This window comes from Ranitomeya variabilis, chromosome 1, assembly GCF_051348905.1.
Source record: "Ranitomeya variabilis isolate aRanVar5 chromosome 1, aRanVar5.hap1, whole genome shotgun sequence".
Lineage (NCBI taxonomy): Eukaryota > Metazoa > Chordata > Amphibia > Anura > Dendrobatidae > Ranitomeya > Ranitomeya variabilis.
This window is the reverse complement of record NC_135232.1, coordinates 718,576,587-718,595,957: the sequence shown is the minus strand read 5'-3', so window position 1 is coordinate 718,595,957 and position 19,371 is coordinate 718,576,587. Positions and strand designations below refer to the sequence as shown.

Here is a 19,371-nt window from a genome sequence, read left to right as displayed (position 1 = left end):
CCTATTAATGACGCCCAGAGTAGAAGAACAGCAAAGACAGAAGAGTCAGAGCCACAGGTCCAGTAATAAAGCAGATAACAGGGACAGAACCAACAGAACCTGCACATATAGGCAGACACTGACCCAGACCCATGTTCCCGCCCTCCTACCGCACCACGTTCCCATGCTCCCATTGCCCCACGCTCCAGCCACCCCAAGCTCCCGCCACTCCACATCCAGAGCTGAGCTCACAATCCTGCTACTTTCCTTTCTTCTTCTAAGAGGCCTCTCACAACTACTGGTTTAATTTCTCTCGCCCCATAGACCATCAAGTGAGGTGTATTATGGGACAAAAAGGTTTAGACAAGACACAGCATCACATACACATTCTCCTGTGTGAAGACACAGCATTGCATCTTAAATAACCAGATGACGATGACATTGGTATTGTCGATAACTAGGTAAGGGCGGAGCTCCCCACCAACCAAAATAACGACAGGACTCCAAAATTGGATAATAATTTGCCACAGCGGCCTTTATTGTAAAACGTACAAAAACACGTAACAGTAACATAAGCTGGGGAGGGTCCTTGAAGCTCAAAATCTGGTGTTAACCATACGATAAAATTTGTGGACAGGAACCAAACCATAATTTACTCTCAGCCGTTACCGCACTGGCTCGAGAGCACCAAAAATACACTGAAGGGTTACCATTGTCCACTTACTGGATCGCCCCCAGTAGGGCCGTAGGGCACTCGGCGCCGGGTCCTTCGGTTCTCAGCGGGGATGTCACGGTGGCTGACCCGGTCCGTGGCCCTAAGGGCGCCCGTTGATAAATGGGGGGAAGGTCTTTAAAGGGATAATGTTCATGACGCCACCTGTGGTATTCGGTCAGGGTGACCGACACTGCTTAGGGGTCCGCTGGGGTGATGTTATGGCAGCTAGATGGTATACCTCCCCACAGGTGGAGTGTATCCCCAGGGCTTCCCAGAGTGTAGATGGTGGATGGTGTGAGGCGCAGTGAATAATGAGGACACAAGGTTGCAGTCTCTTTACCGTTACTGAAGGCTTCAGTGTCCGCAGTCCAGGGCACCGGATCACAGGGTAGGCAGAGTCCAGCCGGTCTGAAGGCAAATCCAGAGTCTCCTTGTCCAGGTGGAATGCAATAGCCTTCCTATGCGCACAGTAACACAGTAGGTTCCCACTTGCATGAGCTCTAATGAGGTCCTCACTGTTATTACTCTTCTCACTGTTCCCCGTGGTCGGATAGAACAAAACCCGTATGACTGATGGCCTGAGGCTTGTTTATAGGGATCCTAGAGACGCCCCGACCCCCACAAGTTGCCACCGTGTCTTCTTAGGTATTAAGGTCGGGCAGCCAACTTGGAATTGACTGTCCTGCCAGTCTCTGAAGCAATGGCGTAGAGCACTTTACTCCCTCGGTATTCTGGCTACCGGAACGCGCACCAGAAGGATGCCGCTTCTCTCAGCCACTATCCTCTCTGGTATCCACTTGTTGCTATGCCTTCGTTTCTCACTCACTACAACATGCTTCCTTTCAATGTCTCTCTCTTTGGATGATGCCGCACGTGGGGCAGGCGCAGCTCCGTGGACCCTCGTACTCCTCAGACCGTAGTCTAGATCTGGCTGGACCTCGCTCCAGCCAGCTTGGTCTGGAGACCTTTCTCTCTCAGTCTCCAGCTAGGAACTCTCTAACTTTCTAACCAACCCACTAGTTTTACCTAACTGTGAGGAGTGGCCTAGTAGATAGAACCTTTGCTCCCCCTGGTGGACTGGAGTGTGAAGTGTGTTGTGTGTGGTTGTGATACCTGGACAGGAGATCTCCTTTATTGCCTCCAGGCGTAATATCACTCCCCCTGGTGGAGGAATAATACTACTGCAGCAACCAGGACTCTGGGGCGCTGCACTTACAACTTGGGAATCTGGCCCACCATTGCCAAAATTCCCCCAAATCACCAGACTCGAACCCAAACTTTATACCAACTGAAGAATCCATATCCCGAGGAATCTCCAAGGCCAATTTACCACCAACTCCAAGGATCCCTCCCATCGCCTAAAGCCACTATGACCCAAAGCCATTCAATCAAGCAAACACTAAAGTACAATCACACAACAAGTGTGCGGGAAGGCGGGACTGCTCAATGGCCACCAGAGCGGGAAGTGACTAAACCCCACCCCTTAATTCCCTATAAACTCCTTCTCATGCGTGATCCTCCCATCTAGATAACCCCACCCCCTACCCTTCTCCTCCAAACCCCGTCATGCCGGCTTCCACGTACACCACCTGTGGGGGAGCGTGGGGAAGCTCGCTTCAGCCTGTCCTTGAAATTGGTATTGTCGATAACTAGGTAAGGGCTTACATCCCTAAAAACTACAAACCCCCCAAGCCCCTAATCGGAGGTCCCCACCAACTAAAATAACGACAGGACTCCAAAATTGGATAATAATTGGCCACAGCGGCCTTTATAGTAAAACGTACAAAAACACGTAACAGTAACATATGCTGGGGAGGGTCCTTGAAGCTCAAAATCTGGTGTTAACCATACGATAAAATTTATGGACAGGAACCAAACCTGTTATGGTTCTCAATGGCAAGAGAACATAGCCCAGCAAACATAAGAACTAGCTCTTGGAAGGATGGAAACTAAACTGACCATGAACTAAACCTGCCGCACAACTAACAGTAGCCGGGTAGCGTAGCCTGCGTTTTATCCCTAGACGCCCAGCGCCGGCCGGAGGACTAACTAATCCTGGCAGAGGAAAATATAGTCCTGGCTCACCTCTAGAGAAATTTCCCCGAAAGGCAGACAGAGGCCCCCACAAATATTGGCGGTGATTTTAGATGAAATGACAAACGTAGTATGAAAATAGGTTTAGCAAAATTGAGGTCCGCTTACTAGATAGCAGGAAGACAGAAAGGGCACTTTCATGGTCAGCTGAAAACCCTATCAAAACACCATCCTGAAATTACTTTAAGACTCTAGTATTAACTCATAACATCAGAGTGGCAATTTCAGATCACAAGAGCTTTCCAGACACAGAAACGAAACTACAGCTGTGAACTGGAACAAAATGCAAAAACAAACAAGGACTAAGTCCAACTTAGCTGGGAGTTGTCTAGTAGCAGGAACATGCACAGAAAGGCTTCTGATTACAATGTTGACCGGCATGGAAGTGACAGAGGAGCAAGGTTAAATAGCGACTCCCACATCCTGATGGAAACAGGTGAACAGAGAGGATGATGCACACCAGTTCAATTCCACCAGTGGCCACCGGGGGAGCCCAAAATCCAATTTCACAACAGTACCCCCCCCTCAAGGAGGGGGCACCGAACCCTCACCAGAACCACCAGGGCGATCAGGATGAGCCCTATGAAAGGCACGGACCAAATCGGAGGCATGAACATCAGAGGCAGTCACCCAAGAATTATCCTCCTGACCGTATCCCTTCCATTTGACCAGATACTGGAGTTTCCGTCTGGAAACACGGGAGTCCAAGATTTTTTCCACAACGTACTCCAACTCGCCCTCAACCAACACCGGAGCAGGAGGCTCAACGGAAGGCACAACCGGTACCTCATACCTGCGCAATAATGACCGATGAAAAACATTATGAATAGAAAAAGATGCAGGGAGGTCCAAACGGAAGGACACAGGGTTAAGAATCTCCAATATCTTGTACGGGCCGATGAACCGAGGCTTAAACTTGGGAGAAGAAACCCTCATAGGGACAAAACGAGAAGACAACCACACCAAGTCCCCAACACAAAGCCGAGGACCGACCCGACGCCGGCGGTTGGCAAAAAGCTGAGTCTTCTCCTGGGACAACTTCAAATTGTCCACTACCTGCCCCCAAATCTGATGCAACCTCTCCACCACAGCATCCACTCCAGGACAATCCGAAGATTCCACCTGACCAGAAGAAAATCGAGGATGAAACCCCGAATTACAGAAAAAGGGAGACACCAAGGTGGCAGAGCTGGCCCGATTATTGAGGGCAAACTCCGCTAAAGGCAAAAAAGCAACCCAATCATCCTGATCTGCAGACACAAAACACCTCAAATATGTCTCCAAGGTCTGATTCGTCCGCTCGGTCTGGCCATTAGTCTGAGGATGGAAAGCAGACGAGAAAGACAAATCTATGCCCATCCTAGCACAGAATGCTCGCCAAAATCTAGACACGAATTGGGTACCTCTGTCAGAAACGATATTCTCCGGAATACCATGCAAACGGACCACATTTTGAAAAAACAGAGGAACCAACTCGGAAGAAGAAGGCAACTTAGGCAGGGGAACCAAATGGACCATCTTAGAGAAACGATAACACACCACCCAGATGACAGACATCTTCTGAGAAACAGGAAGATCCGAAATAAAATCCATCGAGATGTGCGTCCAGGGCCTCTTCGGGATAGGCAAGGGCAACAACAATCCACTAGCCCGAGAACAACAAGGCTTGGCCCGAGCACAAACGTCACAAGACTGCACGAAGCCTCGCACATCTCGAGACAGGGAAGGCCACCAGAAGGACCTTGCCACCAAATCCCTGGTACCAAAGATTCCAGGATGACCTGCCAACGCAGAAGAATGAACCTCAGAAATGACTTTACTGGTCCAATCATCAGGAACAAACAGTCTACCAGGTGGGCAACGATCAGGTCTATCCGCCTGAAACTCCTGCAAGGCCCGCCGCAGGTCTGGAGAAACGGCAGACAATATCACTCCATCCTTAAGGATACCTGTAGGTTCAGAATTACCAGGGGAGTCAGGCTCAAAACTCCTAGAAAGGGCATCCGCCTTAACATTCTTAGAACCCGGCAGGTAGGACACCACAAAATTAAACCGAGAGAAAAACAACGACCAGCGCGCCTGTCTAGGATTCAGGCGTCTGGCGGACTCAAGATAAATTAGATTTTTGTGGTCAGTCAATACCACCACCTGATGTCTAGCCCCCTCAAGCCAATGACGCCACTCCTCAAAAGCCCACTTCATGGCCAAAAGCTCCTGATTCCCAACATCATAATTCCGCTCGGCGGGCGAAAATTTACGCGAGAAAAAAGCACAAGGTCTCATCACGGAGCAATCGGAACTTCTCTGCGACAAAACCGCCCCAGCTCCGATTTCAGAAGCGTCGACCTCAACCTGAAAAGGAAGAGCAACATCAGGCTGACGCAACACAGGGGCGGAAGAAAAGCGGCACTTAAGCTCCCGAAAGGCCTCCACAGCAGCAGGGGACCAATCAGCAACATCAGCACCCTTCTTAGTCAAATCAGTCAATGGTTTAACAACATCAGAAAAACCAGCAATAAATCGACGATAAAAGTTAGCAAAGCCCAAAAATTTCTGAAGACTCTTAAGAGAAGAGGGTTGCGTCCAATCACAAATAGCCTGAACCTTGACAGGATCCATCTCGATGGAAGAGGGGGAAAAAATATATCCCAAAAAGGAAATCTTTTGAACCCCAAAAACGCACTTAGAACCCTTCACACACAAGGAATTAGACCGCAAAACCTGAAAAACCCTCCTGACCTGCTGGACATGAGAGTCCCAGTCATCCGAAAAAATCAAAATATCATCCAGATACACAATCATAAATTTATCCAAATAATCACGGAAAATGTCATGCATAAAGGACTGAAAGACTGAAGGGGCATTTGAAAGACCAAAAGGCATCACCAAATACTCAAAGTGGCCCTCGGGCGTATTAAATGCGGTTTTCCACTCATCCCCCTGCTTAATTCGCACCAAATTATACGCCCCACGAAGATCTATCTTAGAGAACCACTTGGCCCCCTTTATGCGAGCAAACAAATCAGTCAGCAGTGGCAACGGATATTGATATTTAACCGTGATTTTATTCAAAAGCCGATAATCAATGCACGGCCTCAAAGAGCAATCTTTCTTAGCCACAAAGAAAAAACCGGCTCCTAAGGGAGATGACGAAGGACGAATATGTCCCTTTTCCAAGGACTCCTTTATATATTCTCGCATAGCAGCATGTTCAGGCACAGACAGATTAAATAAACGACCCTTAGGGTATTTACTACCCGGAATCAAATCTATGGCACAATCGCACTCCCGGTGCGGAGGTAATGAACCAAGCTTAGGTTCTTCAAAAACGTCACAATATTCAGTCAAGAATTCAGGAATCTCAGAGGGAATAGATGATGAAATGGAAACCACAGGTACGTCCCCATGCGTCCCCTTACATCCCCAGCTTAACACAGACATAGCTTTCCAGTCAAGGACTGGGTTATGAGATTGCAGCCATGGCAATCCAAGCACCAACACATCATGTAGGTTATACAGCACAAGAAAGCGAATAATCTCCTGGTGATCCGGATTAATCCACATAGTTACTTGTGTCCAGTATTGTGGTTTATTGCTAGCCAATGGGGTGGAGTCAATCCCCTTCAGGGGTATAGGAGTTTCAAGAGGCTCCAAATCATACCCACAGCGTTTGGCAAAGGACCAATCCATAAGACTCAAAGCGGCGCCAGAGTCGACATAGGCATCCGCGGTAATAGATGATAAAGAACAAATCAGGGTCACAGATAGAATAAACTTAGACTGTAAAGTGCCAATTGAAACAGACTTATCAAGCTTCTTAGTACGCTTAGAGCATGCTGATATAACATGAGTTGAATCACCGCAATAGAAGCACAACCCATTTTTTCGTCTAAAATTCTGCCGTTCACTTCTGGACAGAATTCTATCACATTGCATATTCTCTGGCGTCTTCTCAGTAGACACCGCCAAATGGTGCACAGGTTTGCGCTCCCGCAGACGCCTATCGATCTGGATAGCCATTGTCATGGACTCATTCAGACCCGCAGGCACAGGGAACCCCACCATAACATCCTTAATGGCATCAGAGAGACCCTCTCTGAAATTCGCCGCCAGGGCGCACTCATTCCACTGAGTAAGCACAGCCCATTTACGGAATTTCTGGCAGTATATTTCAGCTTCGTCTTGCCCCTGAGATAGGGACATCAAGGCCTTTTCCGCCTGAAGTTCTAACTGAGGTTCCTCATAAAGCAACCCCAAGGCCAGAAAAAACGCATCCACATTGAGCAACGCAGGATCCCCTGGAGCCAATGCAAAAGCCCAATCCTGAGGGTCGCCCCGGAGCAAAGAAATCACAATCCTGACCTGCTGAGCAGGATCTCCAGCAGAGCGAGATTTCAGGGACAAAAACAACTTGCAATTATTTTTGAAATTTTGAAAGCAAGATCTATTCCCCGAGAAAAATTCAGGCAAAGGAATTCTAGGTTCAGATATAGGAACATGAACAACAAAATCTTGTAAGTTTTGAACTTTCGTGGTGAGATTATTCAAACCTGCAGCTAAACTCTGAATATCCATTTTAAACAGGTGAACACAGAGCCATTCCAGGATTAGAAGGAGAGAGAGGAAGAAAGGCTGCAATATAGGCAGACTTGCAAGAGATTCAATTACAAGCACACTCAGAACTGAAAAAAAAAAAATCTTCAGCAGACTTCTCTTTTCTCTCCTTTCTCTGTCAATTAATTTAACCCTTTTTGGCCGGTCAAACTGTTATGGTTCTCAATGGCAAGAGAACATAGCCCAGCAAACATAAGAACTAGCTCTTGGAAGGATGGAAACTAAACTGACCATGAACTAAACCTGCCGCACAACTAACAGTAGCCGGGTAGCGTAGCCTGCGTTTTATCCCTAGACGCCCAGCGCCGGCCGGAGGACTAACTAATCCTGGCAGAGGAAAATATAGTCCTGGCTCACCTCTAGAGAAATTTCCCCGAAAGGCAGACAGAGGCCCCCACAAATATTGGCGGTGATTTTAGATGAAATGACAAACGTAGTATGAAAATAGGTTTAGCAAAATTGAGGTCCGCTTACTAGATAGCAGGAAGACAGAAAGGGCACTTTCATGGTCAGCTGAAAACCCTATCAAGAAGAATCAAATCACTGCACTCATCATAGTTCAAGTCAAGTTGAAGTGAATATTTATTGAAGGTGAACACGAAGAAATAAGGCAACAAAGAATATTTAACGTTTCGGCCACTCGGTGGCCTTGATCACAACTGATGCCTTAGTAGGTAATTCGTATACCGTCATGTGATAGTAGGGTAGAAAACTCAAAGTAGGGGTGGCCCAGATATTTCCAGAAGGAGCTTTAAAGTTCAATTGTATTTGTCCAGGACAGAGTACCACTCGTTTTAAAATATCTGCCGTATGTTGGATAGACTTAGTAGTCTACGGCCCGTATCCTATAGTCATGGGAAGCCCAGGAGTGGGTAGGGGAAATAAGGTTCTCCACACCAAGTAGGGACCCTCAGCATAGGATGGATCTGCATGGATTGGTGGCGCAGTGTATGCGCAGTCCGGGACCGAGGAAACGCCGACACAGCACGTGTCTTGGCGGTGGAAGCGGCCGCTTCCACCGCCAAGACACGTGCTGTGTCGGCGTTTCCTCGGTCCCGGACTGCGCATACACTGCGCCACCAATCCATGCAGATCCATCCTATGCTGAGGGTCCCTACTTGGTGTGGAGAACCTTATTTCCCCTACCCACTCCTGGGCTTCCCATGACTATAGGATACGGGCCGTAGACTACTAAGTCTATCCAACATACGGCAGATATTTTAAAACGAGTGGTACTCTGTCCTGGACAAATACAATTGAACTTTAAAGCTCCTTCTGGAAATATCTGGGCCACCCCTACTTTGAGTTTTCTACCCTACTATCACATGACGGTATACGAATTACCTACTAAGGCATCAGTTGTGATCAAGGCCACCGAGTGGCCGAAACGTTAAATATTCTTTGTTGCCTTATTTCTTCGTGTTCACCTTCAATAAATATTCACTTCAACTTGACTTGAACTATGATGAGTGCAGTGATTTGATTCTTCTGGACGTTTTGGGGTCTTGGGACTCCGTTCACTTGCACCACCAACTTCCACCTACGGTCGAGTGCTAGCTCTTTGTTCATTCTACTAGAAAACCCTATCAAAACACCATCCTGAAATTACTTTAAGACTCTAGTATTAACTCATAACATCAGAGTGGCAATTTCAGATCACAAGAGCTTTCCAGACACAGAAACGAAACTACAGCTGTGAACTGGAACAAAATGCAAAAACAAACAAGGACTAAGTCCAACTTAGCTGGGAGTTGTCTAGTAGCAGGAACATGCACAGAAAGGCTTCTGATTACAATGTTGACCGGCATGGAAGTGACAGAGGAGCAAGGTTAAATAGCGACTCCCACATCCTGATGGAAACAGGTGAACAGAGAGGATGATGCACACCAGTTCAATTCCACCAGTGGCCACCGGGGGAGCCCAAAATCCAATTTCACAACACAAACCATAATTTACTCTCAGCCGTTACCGCACTGGCTTGAGAGCACTAAAAATACCCCGAAGGGTTACCATTGTCCACTTACAACTTGGGAATCTGGCTCACTGTTGCCAAAATTCCCCCAAATCACCGGACCCAAACCCAAACTTTATACCAGCTGAAGAATCCATATCCCGACGGATCCCCCAGGCCAATTTAGCACCAACTCCAAGGACCCCTCCAACCACCACAACGAGGGTACTTGACCACCTCAAGTACCCAAGATCCCCGACCCTTAACCGCTATGCCCCTCTCTATGCCATTCTGTAACCCGAGGGCCCACAAATCAATGCCCACAGCGTTCAAATGTACGCCATCTCCCAGAAGAAATTCATCACCCCCATTCTCCAACTCGAAATGACGAACTGCCAGGCCCCCGTTCCTGCCTACAAAGCCAGCTACCGCCCAATTCACTTTGATTCAAGCTTTATTGATCTTGACCACCGATCTAGCATGCCTCCAACACTTCCTCGGAACAATATCTGACCACACTATAACCAACTCACATAACACGAGCAAATAATGCTTAATATTCCTTAACTCACGAAACAGACGAACACCCAAATCGTTTCCCCCAATGTGCAACACCAAAATGTCAGGAGGCCTGTCTAACCTAACTCCATTATGTACCTCCTGCATAACTCTGTTCCAATTCATACTTCTGAAACCCAAACACCTGATGACAGCCACCTCCCTGGAAAAACCGAGTTGTCTTCCATCATGCCGAACGTCCTCACGCTTCGCGCCCCAATAAACGTAGGAATGGCCGACAATCCAAACCAACAGAGAATTGGAACCTAGAAAAAACATAAACAACTTAGAATTGACACAAATGAAAACAGAGAACACAGCCCATAAAAAACATCCTTCAAGGCCTAATGTAACTCCTGTAACGGCCAGAATACCATCTCTCTATCCTCTGTACCACGTCAGGAGCCAAACCTCCCAACGCCGCCTCAGTCGCAGCCCCGATCCGAAAAGAATGAGATGCAAACCGAGACGAGTCGAGACCAATAGCCGACAGGGCTCGCCGAAAAACTGCGACAAACTGGAATCTAGAAAGGAAGGACCCATCCTCGTGACACAATAAAGGCCCATTTTTCCACGGCTGGAAACTATGGACACAAGGCAGAACCTGGAACAGCACCCAACACCACCTTTTTACCCTGTCCTGCTTGGTCCATCTTAGACCGCCGTATCCAAAATTGAAACTGGCCCCCAACAATCAACATGTCCCTAGCCCACAGCCCCCTTGCCTGCACGTAGTAAGTAGGAGACACAATCTTCCCAACCCTCAAAGCGCCAAAAAAGGCAAGGGAAAAGGCCAAACGAAAAAGGGCCACCTCAAAACTAGAAACACAAATTTCATCCAAGCGTGCGCCTAAAAGCTCCAACACCCCAAAAGAAACCGGGCGCCTGCGATCGCCTCGGTTCCCCGATCTTCTAAATCCCTTAACCACTTGCTCCACCAGAAATATCTTCGTCAAATCCCTAATACCCCGAAGCCGAAAACCAAAAGCCAAAGCCGCTGTAATTCTATCAACCTTCGCCGCCAACAATCCTTCATCAGCCCCACGCCTTAACCACAATAACAAAGCTCCCACTTGATCATCACCAGAATCAGTAGCCCCGCATGACACCAACCAAGACTCCCACAAACACCATACCGACCGATAAGCAGACCACGTGCTGGGAGCCAACGATGCCTGAATCAAAGGTTCTGCAGCCCGGATAACACATTCCAAAGCTCCGGCGGGCATTTCTGACCCCGCTTCTCGGCATACGGAGCCAGCGACCAGAAACGCTCCCACTGAAAACGAGATAAAGAGTCGGCAATGGAATTTTTTACTCCAGGCACATGACGCCGTAAAATACGCATTAATGGACAAGCAAGACCAAACCAACTGTCGTAGGACCCTAATAACTGGAGAGGACAATGTTGTTAAACTGTTGATGGCACAGACAACAGCCATATTGTCACAATGAAAGCGGACCCGTTTGTTCTGAAAGTCACCTTTCCACAGATGGACCACAACCAGAATTGGGAAAATCTCAAGGAGAGTAATATTCCTCACCAACCCAGTTGCAAACCATTCCGCGGGCCATCTAGCGGCACACCACCGGCCACTAAAAAAGGCCCCAAAACCAACACCGCCAGACGCATCAGTAAAAAGATCCAAATCCACGTTACCCACCACCTCCTCCTTCAACAATGAATGACTGTTGTAGCATGGCAAAAAATGGTCCCAAACTTCCAAGTTGGCCTTGTGCTCACACGATAAGTGAACAAAATGATGTGGGGCCTTAACCCCAGCCGTAGCACTTGCCAGCCTGCGTGAAAAGACCCTCCCCATTGGGATAATCCTACACGCAAAATTCTGTTTTCCAAGAAGCGACTGAACTTCACGCAGAAGCAACTTCTTCAAGCATCTTGCTCGAGCCACTTCACACCTCAATCTTATCACCTTTTCATCAGGCAACCTGAAATCCCAATTAACCGAATCAATAACAATGCATAAAAAAGAGAGGCTCGTGCACGGACCCTCCGTTTTCCCCGGCGCCAACGGGATGCCAAAGTGCTCGGCTATCCAGACAACCGTCTTTAATAAAGCTTCATAACGCCGGGACTGACCCAGCCCAATACACAGAAAATCATCCAAATAGTGTATCATGGAATCCAAACCAGACACATGTTGAACCACCCATTCAAGAAAAGAACTGAAAGTTTCAAAATACGCGCACGACAACGAGCAACCCATCGGCAAACGTCTATCAACGTAAACCCCCCCCGTTCCAATAACAACCTAGCAACCTCGCGCTATCGGGGTGAACCGGTAACAAACAAAAAGCAGACTCAATATCTGTCTTAGCCAACAACGCGCCCCTGCCGCAACTATGCACCCATCGTGCCGCCTCATCAAAAGATGTATAGACCATGGAACTAAGCTCCGAGTCTATCCCATCATTCATGGACCTCCCCCAGGGATAAGACAAATGCTGTATCAACCTAAACTTGTTTGTTTCCTTCTTCGTAACCACGCCATGGGAAGAACCATTGCAGTGCAAGCACATGTGCTTGAACTTACAAGTGGTTCCAAACTTACACTGGCCTTCATTCAACTGCCAGCATACCCCGTGTTTTTGACCTCCTGTTTGTCCTGACTGACCCCCGATACCTGAAGAACTGCCTTGCGAAGCGGACTGGCCGGAAATTCCGACCCCGCTTTAAAAGGAATGACCAAATTTAGTTGGAGCCATAACACGCAACCACAAACATGTCCTTCTGATCCCACCGAATAGCGGGCCGAACCGCCTTCCGCTGACGAAACTGCTCATCATAACGGGTCACGCTTGGCCCCAATATGCCCTATGGGCCACCCCTATTGAGTCCATATAGCAAAACAAGGCGGAACAATTGTCGGGAGCCTTCTCGCCTATTACGCTTGCCAGAATCACAAATGCCTGAAGCCAATTCACAAAAGTCTGAGGAATAAGACGCCATCTCTGTTTTTCCTTGTCCTCCTTCTTACTGTCCTCCTTCTTACTGTCCTACTTCTTATTCTTATCCAAATTAAACTTTTCCAACGGAAGAAGTGAAAAAAATGTCAACATATTCGTCCTTCCAAATCTTCTCCCGCACTTCCTTCTTCAAATGAACCCCCAACGGCCCCTCAAAACAACATACACCTCACCACGCGCCTTATCATCCAAACGAATCACGCCTTCTTTCTCCTTTTCAGTCTGCACAGATATCGATACCAGCGCAGATGACCTGTCCTGCGCCACAGAACCGCTACCCGACAACCCAAGACCCAGATCCCACCCAATCTGCTAAAGGAGACGGTCCAGGCCTAACGCCCCCCAATCGTGACAACAGCTCTTGAACGTTAGACAATAGCTCACCTACCCCTTCCATCCCCAAATTGGACCGAACTCCACTCCCTCACCCTGACCTATAGACCCCACAGCCTGACTAATGCCAACTGACGGAGACAGAGAAAACGCCGGTAACATACGAGACACAGACTCATGCTCACCAGGTTGCATGGGAGCTGTGATCGCCCCAGCCGCAAATGTCACGCTCGTCCAGCGGTCTCTCGACCCCGATCCAATCCTTGGACCCTCCTGAAGCTGAGGTCCGCTTCCCGAAGAAGATCTCGACGTCCCGGCCAATTCAGGGGTCACCGACACCGATCCATCAGCCGTGGGTGCCGCGTGATGGGGGGGGGCCCTGGACACAGGCCCACCGCCCACTCTACTCCCCTCCGATCCTTGCAGGCAGTACAGTCCAGTACCAGAAGGTGAGGAAAAGGATCTGGAGTCCGCAGCCAGGTCCAACAGGCCCGCCACACCTGGGGCGCTGCCTGCCGCCACATCAACAGAAGATATCCCCCGTCGTCTGCTTCCGCCGGATGAGGCATGCCGCCTGGCCGGGTCATCACCACGGCGACCCGCTGCAACATGACGAGGGGCAACAGTAGATCCGGTGCGCACAGGCTCCACCCCCCGGAGCGTGGGAGAAGGCCTGACAGCCGCCGCAGGGCCCAGCGCAGCTGGCGGATTCCTCCCGGACCAAGTTCTGCTTGGGAGTTTGCAGGCAGGTACTCAGTCTGGAGGGTCCCTGGAGGGGCTCCTGAGGCATCACTGGGATGCGTGAGGCAGGTCGGGAGATAAACGCTCCGGAGGCCTGACCCGCCAAGAACACCGCTCCCCCAAAGCGCCCGCCGGGGGACCCCTGCTGCCTCCACCCAGGATACCGGACACCTGGGACTCCATCCAGCCAAGGGGCTGGTTCTCAGCAGCCGCCCGCAGCCTATCCAGCACCTGGTCAATGGAACACATCTTCGGTGAGTAGCGATGTCCTGCTCAATGGCCTCCAAAGCAGGAAGTGACTAAACCCCTTAATTCCCAATAAACTCCTTCTCATCCGTGATCCTCCCATCTAGATAACCCCGCCCCCTTCCCTTCTCCTCCAAATTCCCTGTCATGCCAGCTTCCACGTATGCCGCCTGTGGGGGAGGGTGGGGCGGCTCACTCCAGCCTGTCCTTTATTTCAAGTAGTAGAGAAAGTGAGAGATTCAACCAAGATATCCAAATATCTAGGGGACCCTACAGGACTGCTACCAGTACATCATGGCTCCATCTCGAGGGACACGGATCTATCATTCCACAGGAAACAACCTATGGGACCTCAGCTCCGGTTGGAAGAATACAGATCTGCTCCATTGACCATCGCTGACCCATGGATACGTTTGGAGAAAGCCAGAATTGGGACCCGCCGGTCGCCTGGCTCCATGTAGATGTTCGGAGAAGCCAGGTTGTGACCTTCGGGTCAACTGGCCTTGTACCTGAATGAACTATCGTCTTCCTACGCTTGTCGTTAACTCCTCTCTGTGCATGCCACAGGTGGGGTAGTGACCCTGAAAGATCTAAAGTCACAGCTTCTCTTATCCCGGCGGTTCAGCGGAAGGGTGTGACTCTGTAATGTGCACCATCTTGGGTACCGGTATGTGCTGGGACTGTTCTATGTGTTATCTGCCTGTTTTGTGGTTCTATAAAGTATTGTCACACTGTTTTACCCTCACGCTGTGTTGTCTGAGCAGTGTGATGCCCACGTTAAGGGGAGAGCGGGAATTCAGTGGGAGGATACCTAGTCCATACGGTTTCGGCTAGTAGCCCATGTCTCCACATCCTGTCACCCCCAGAGCAGCACTCAAACTTCTGCTGTCATTAGCGCTGAGCAAAGATCTACAATACTTATTGTATTATTATATTATATATGATATCTCCCGAAGCAGCTACTCTCTGTACTGCCACAAGTAAGCAGCAAGCAGAGAAGCGGGGTCAGGATCCTGAGAGCTAACAGAAAGCAGCAGCCTGTATCTGCAGCTCGGGATGTACATTGTATCGGTTATCTATAAATGACTAAGTGCATCATGTGTGTAACATGGAATTAACCCCTGAGGTGACTGGAAACAATGGCAGGTGGAAAGGTCATGGGCCCCCGGAGCTTGCACTCCATCCACAGAGGACGCGGCTTCCATCCAGGGATCTCCAACAGTAATTACTGGGTGGAATAAGGAGAGATGACATTATGTCTGACTCGCCATCGCCACCGCTCTTATCAAAACAAGCGCCCCGAGCCCCCGCTAAACGCCACGTTCACTAAGTGCAAGAGACATTGGCTGCTAAGAGCTGACAATTAACAGTTAATAGAAGTCGGCCCCTTCTACATTGATTCCTGAGATTGTCCAGCTGCAAAAACAAGCGGCGGCCCCTTCTCTCACCGCGTTTACAGCACTTAACCATGCGCCATTATTCAATTAAATATAATGAGGAAAAAGGAGGAATAAAAACAGAAAAGTCATTATCCAATCAGGGCCGGAGTCCGCCTCACCCCGAAATATCATTATCTCTGCCAGCTCGCCCCATGAGTTACAGCTCGGGCACTCGAGCGACGTCCGTCTGGGATTTGCACTAATGAAACCTGTGATGGAAGAGGTGGGGAATGTTTCTATACCTGAGCGCGGTCACGAGGACAAGGCTGCGGAGCAAAGTCCCAGCCCTACAGAGTGCGAGTGCCCACCTGGTCACTGCACCGCTGCATTCACAACTCTGCAGCTTCAGAGCTGAAATCTCCCCATATGTCAGCAAGTTCTCCAAATATATGTAAAGGAGAGCAAGGACCAGACTCACTGACCCCTGAGACTGACAACCCCACTTATAACAAAACCAAAGAAATAAACTGGAACATGCGCAATGCGGACCAGGACGAGAGAAGGTGGGGACACAGGCATCAGGACCAGGGCGGGGGGCATGGCACCAGGACCAGGGCGGGGGGCACAGGCCCCAGGACCAGGGCGGGAGGCACAGGCGCCAGTACCGGTGGGGGGCACAGGAACCAGGACAGGGGGCACAGGCTCCAGGATCGGGGGGGGGGGGCAAAGGCACCAGTACTGGTGGAGGGGCACAGGCACCATTACTGGTGGGGGGGCACAGGCACCAGGACCAGGGGGGATACAGGCACCAGGACCAGGGGGGCACAGACACCAGGACCAGGGGGGCACAGGCACCAGGACCAGGGAGGACTTGGGCCCTCTGCAGTTCAATCATGCACCCTTAATGTGCTGCAATACAGGACAAAGTGTCCCCCCAACATTGTGGGCCCTGGGGGGCTGCTCAGGTTGCGCCAATGGTATGTCCGCTTCTGACCAGGACAGGCCACATCTTCAGCTGCTTTATTAATCAGATTTTTAGGGAAATAAAAGATTCCAGTGTGCAGAGTTCTGAAAATTCTCCTACAGACAGTAACGGGGTAGGAAGGTGCTCTTAAAATTAGAGAAACTCACACAGCTGACAACTATTATTCCTACCTCCATGTCATTACTGAAACTACCACTCCCATCATGCTCCGACAGCCCCTGGCTTGCTGGGAGTCATGGGATCACATGTTCACAAAAGGGTGAAGGAAAAGTTGCAGATGTCACATGAATAACCACAGCCAGCAGGGGGCCCCCCATAAACTCTGAAGCTTCTCTCTCCGCGGTGCAGTCCTCCGGATGCTGTAATAAATGCCCCCATTATAAAATGACCTAAAGATTCCACTCGCTAATTCATTACCACTGCGAGCGATTCCATTTGGCGCAATAAAACCACCTTTTAATCCAGTAAAAAGGTAATAAAAATATCAGTAATGAATTACAGGTTTTCTTGTCCTCCGCGTCACCTCTGCGCCCGATGAAAGGAAAACACAATCGAATAATCTGAAGAAACGTGGAGAAAAAAGATCATTCATGGTAACATTTAAAGACGCGCAAATGTTAGTTCTGAAAAGAAGAGGATTCAGGTCCAAAAAGATGAAAATCCTTGGTGCCAAGTTATGAGATCGATGGGACTGAGTGACCGTGAACAGGAGCCTTAGTGTCAATTGTTACATTGGTGTAATCCCCCTTTTACTAGGACGCTCCTTGGGGACCCCCGGATCGCAGGTTATTTGTGCTGCAATCGAAAGGTTAAGGCAGGAAGGTGTGAAGCGGCAGATGGCGGTGGCTGCTTTACTCGCACAGTAACCTTGGCCCGGAGCGAGATGTCACCGGGGGGATAGTAAAGCCATCAGGCCGCGGCCCTCCATTATCTCACACACGGGAAAGCTTCAGCCCCGGCCACACGGCTACAATAACAATAATTCATATTGCCACGGTATTGACGCTGAAGGAATTACGCAGCCGCGTTCAGAGAAAGAATACCGCTGAATTTCCATCTGAAAACATCGTAATAATTCACCGCCCCAAAGAGAGGATGAATGAATACAAACTGTGCAGCGTCCGACGCTTGCGGCTCAGGAACCGAGCAGCACAATCGCTTTCATTTCGCTTTTAAGAAATTTTTAAAAATTATTCATCCTGAGGAACACATTAATTTTCTGTCTCAGTCAGGACGGGAAGTGTTTAATGCGGCGGCCGAGGACGGATACATTGTATCTATTCCATATTCAAAAGCCATTATTATATCGAGCGTTCTCGGTATTGTATGTAGTAATGGAGACGGAGCGGCCGGGGGGAGCGGATTGTGCGAGATCCTGACGAAGCGAAAGTTTAGAACTGACGAAGAGGTCTGAAGAAATCAGACAATGAGTGATATGTGCAGTACTGATTGCGGGGACTCGTCAACTAACGGCATCGCAGAAGAGAATCGCACGTTACTTACTGCTCATGGATTATAGGAGGGAAAGGAGAATTTGGAAGAAATTGCCCCATGTGTTCAGAACAAAGGGAGTAATCCCAGAATCTCCGCCGCAGCAAGAAACGGGAAAGATTCTCCAAACTTCACATACGACACTTATACGAACATCAGAAATCGGCTAATGTGAAAATTCTTTAGCTGCACAGAAATTTTGCCAAAATTTGAATTACCCTCAAGAAGTACAAGCACTCCAATTGTCCTGGAAAGATGTATACACCCCAAGGTCTCCTATGCCCTTTCAGGCACTTAGACACAAACACAGTCTTAGCAAAGTCAAAGTGACTTCACCATGTCTGGCTAGGAGGTAACGGATAGTAACCATTCTTCACTATTACGCTGGCACACACTATCTGTAATGTTTATTAGGTATTTTATTGCTTTCCCTCCATTTCTTTATGACTGAGCTGTGACTGGTTCTCTCACTATCCAGATTCATTTTTAAAAAAAAGGCTGCTGCATTCCCTACCTCGGCTTTTATACAGCCTCTGATAATTCCTATTGATTGAAGGCATTATGTCACAGGGAGGCCATGTGGGCTTTTTCTGGTTGATGGAATCTTCTGCATTGTGTAAAATGGCACAGAACATATGTGGTCATTGCAAATTGTTCAAAGTCCAAACAAACTGCTAAAAATTCACCCCCCACTAAAGAGCATTTATAAACACTGGGGATGAAGTGAACTCGTCTGTTATATGTGGTGAGCCGTCCAAAGTAAGGTCATAAGAAGTTGCTCCTTATTATGTATATTTCAGGGACTTTAAAGAATTTGAGAAAATATTTTGCAAATTAAAATGTACACAATTCGGATGAAGGCTGGCGCTGTGGATTGTCATCTGCAGTCCGGGGCTTTGTGCTGAGTTCATGCTTACGTTATAGGCCTATTTAAAAAAAAAAAAAAAGATTGTCAACTGATGCACCCATGACAACTCTTCCTGCAGTACTTTGGCCGCTCGGTCCTATCATAGGGACTCCAAGGCTCATTTACACTAATCAAATCCATATGTTCATCATTAGTGCAGAAAAATAAAAGCTGCATTATAATTGGTTACTATGAGGCCATTGCTACTATGACAACACTGAGAAGGCAGAGAGTAAGACCAGGACGTGTTGACATGAGCCAAGCGACCGAATTAAGAAGCCATTGACGAGGAGATAAAATATGATATTGAGTCCAATCTATATGTGTCGGCCACCTAAGGACACAAACAAATGGTGTTTTCTGCTGCCAGATCTGCCGGCTGCTGGTCGC

The 19,371-nt window shown here is 48.7% G+C and overlaps 1 protein-coding gene across 1 annotated transcript in view; it reads left to right on the top strand.

The window, feature by feature from the left end:
* The window catches only part of LOC143798575 (uncharacterized), a 61,330-nt gene extending 48,066 nt beyond the window's left edge, over positions 1–13,264 (top strand). The window contains exon 3 of the mRNA XM_077281118.1: positions 13,121–13,264. Within this exon, the coding sequence (XP_077137233.1) occupies positions 13,121–13,264 (144 nt within the window). The remainder of the gene's footprint in view (positions 1–13,120) is intronic.
* Positions 13,265–19,371: the final 6,107 nt, after the last annotated feature.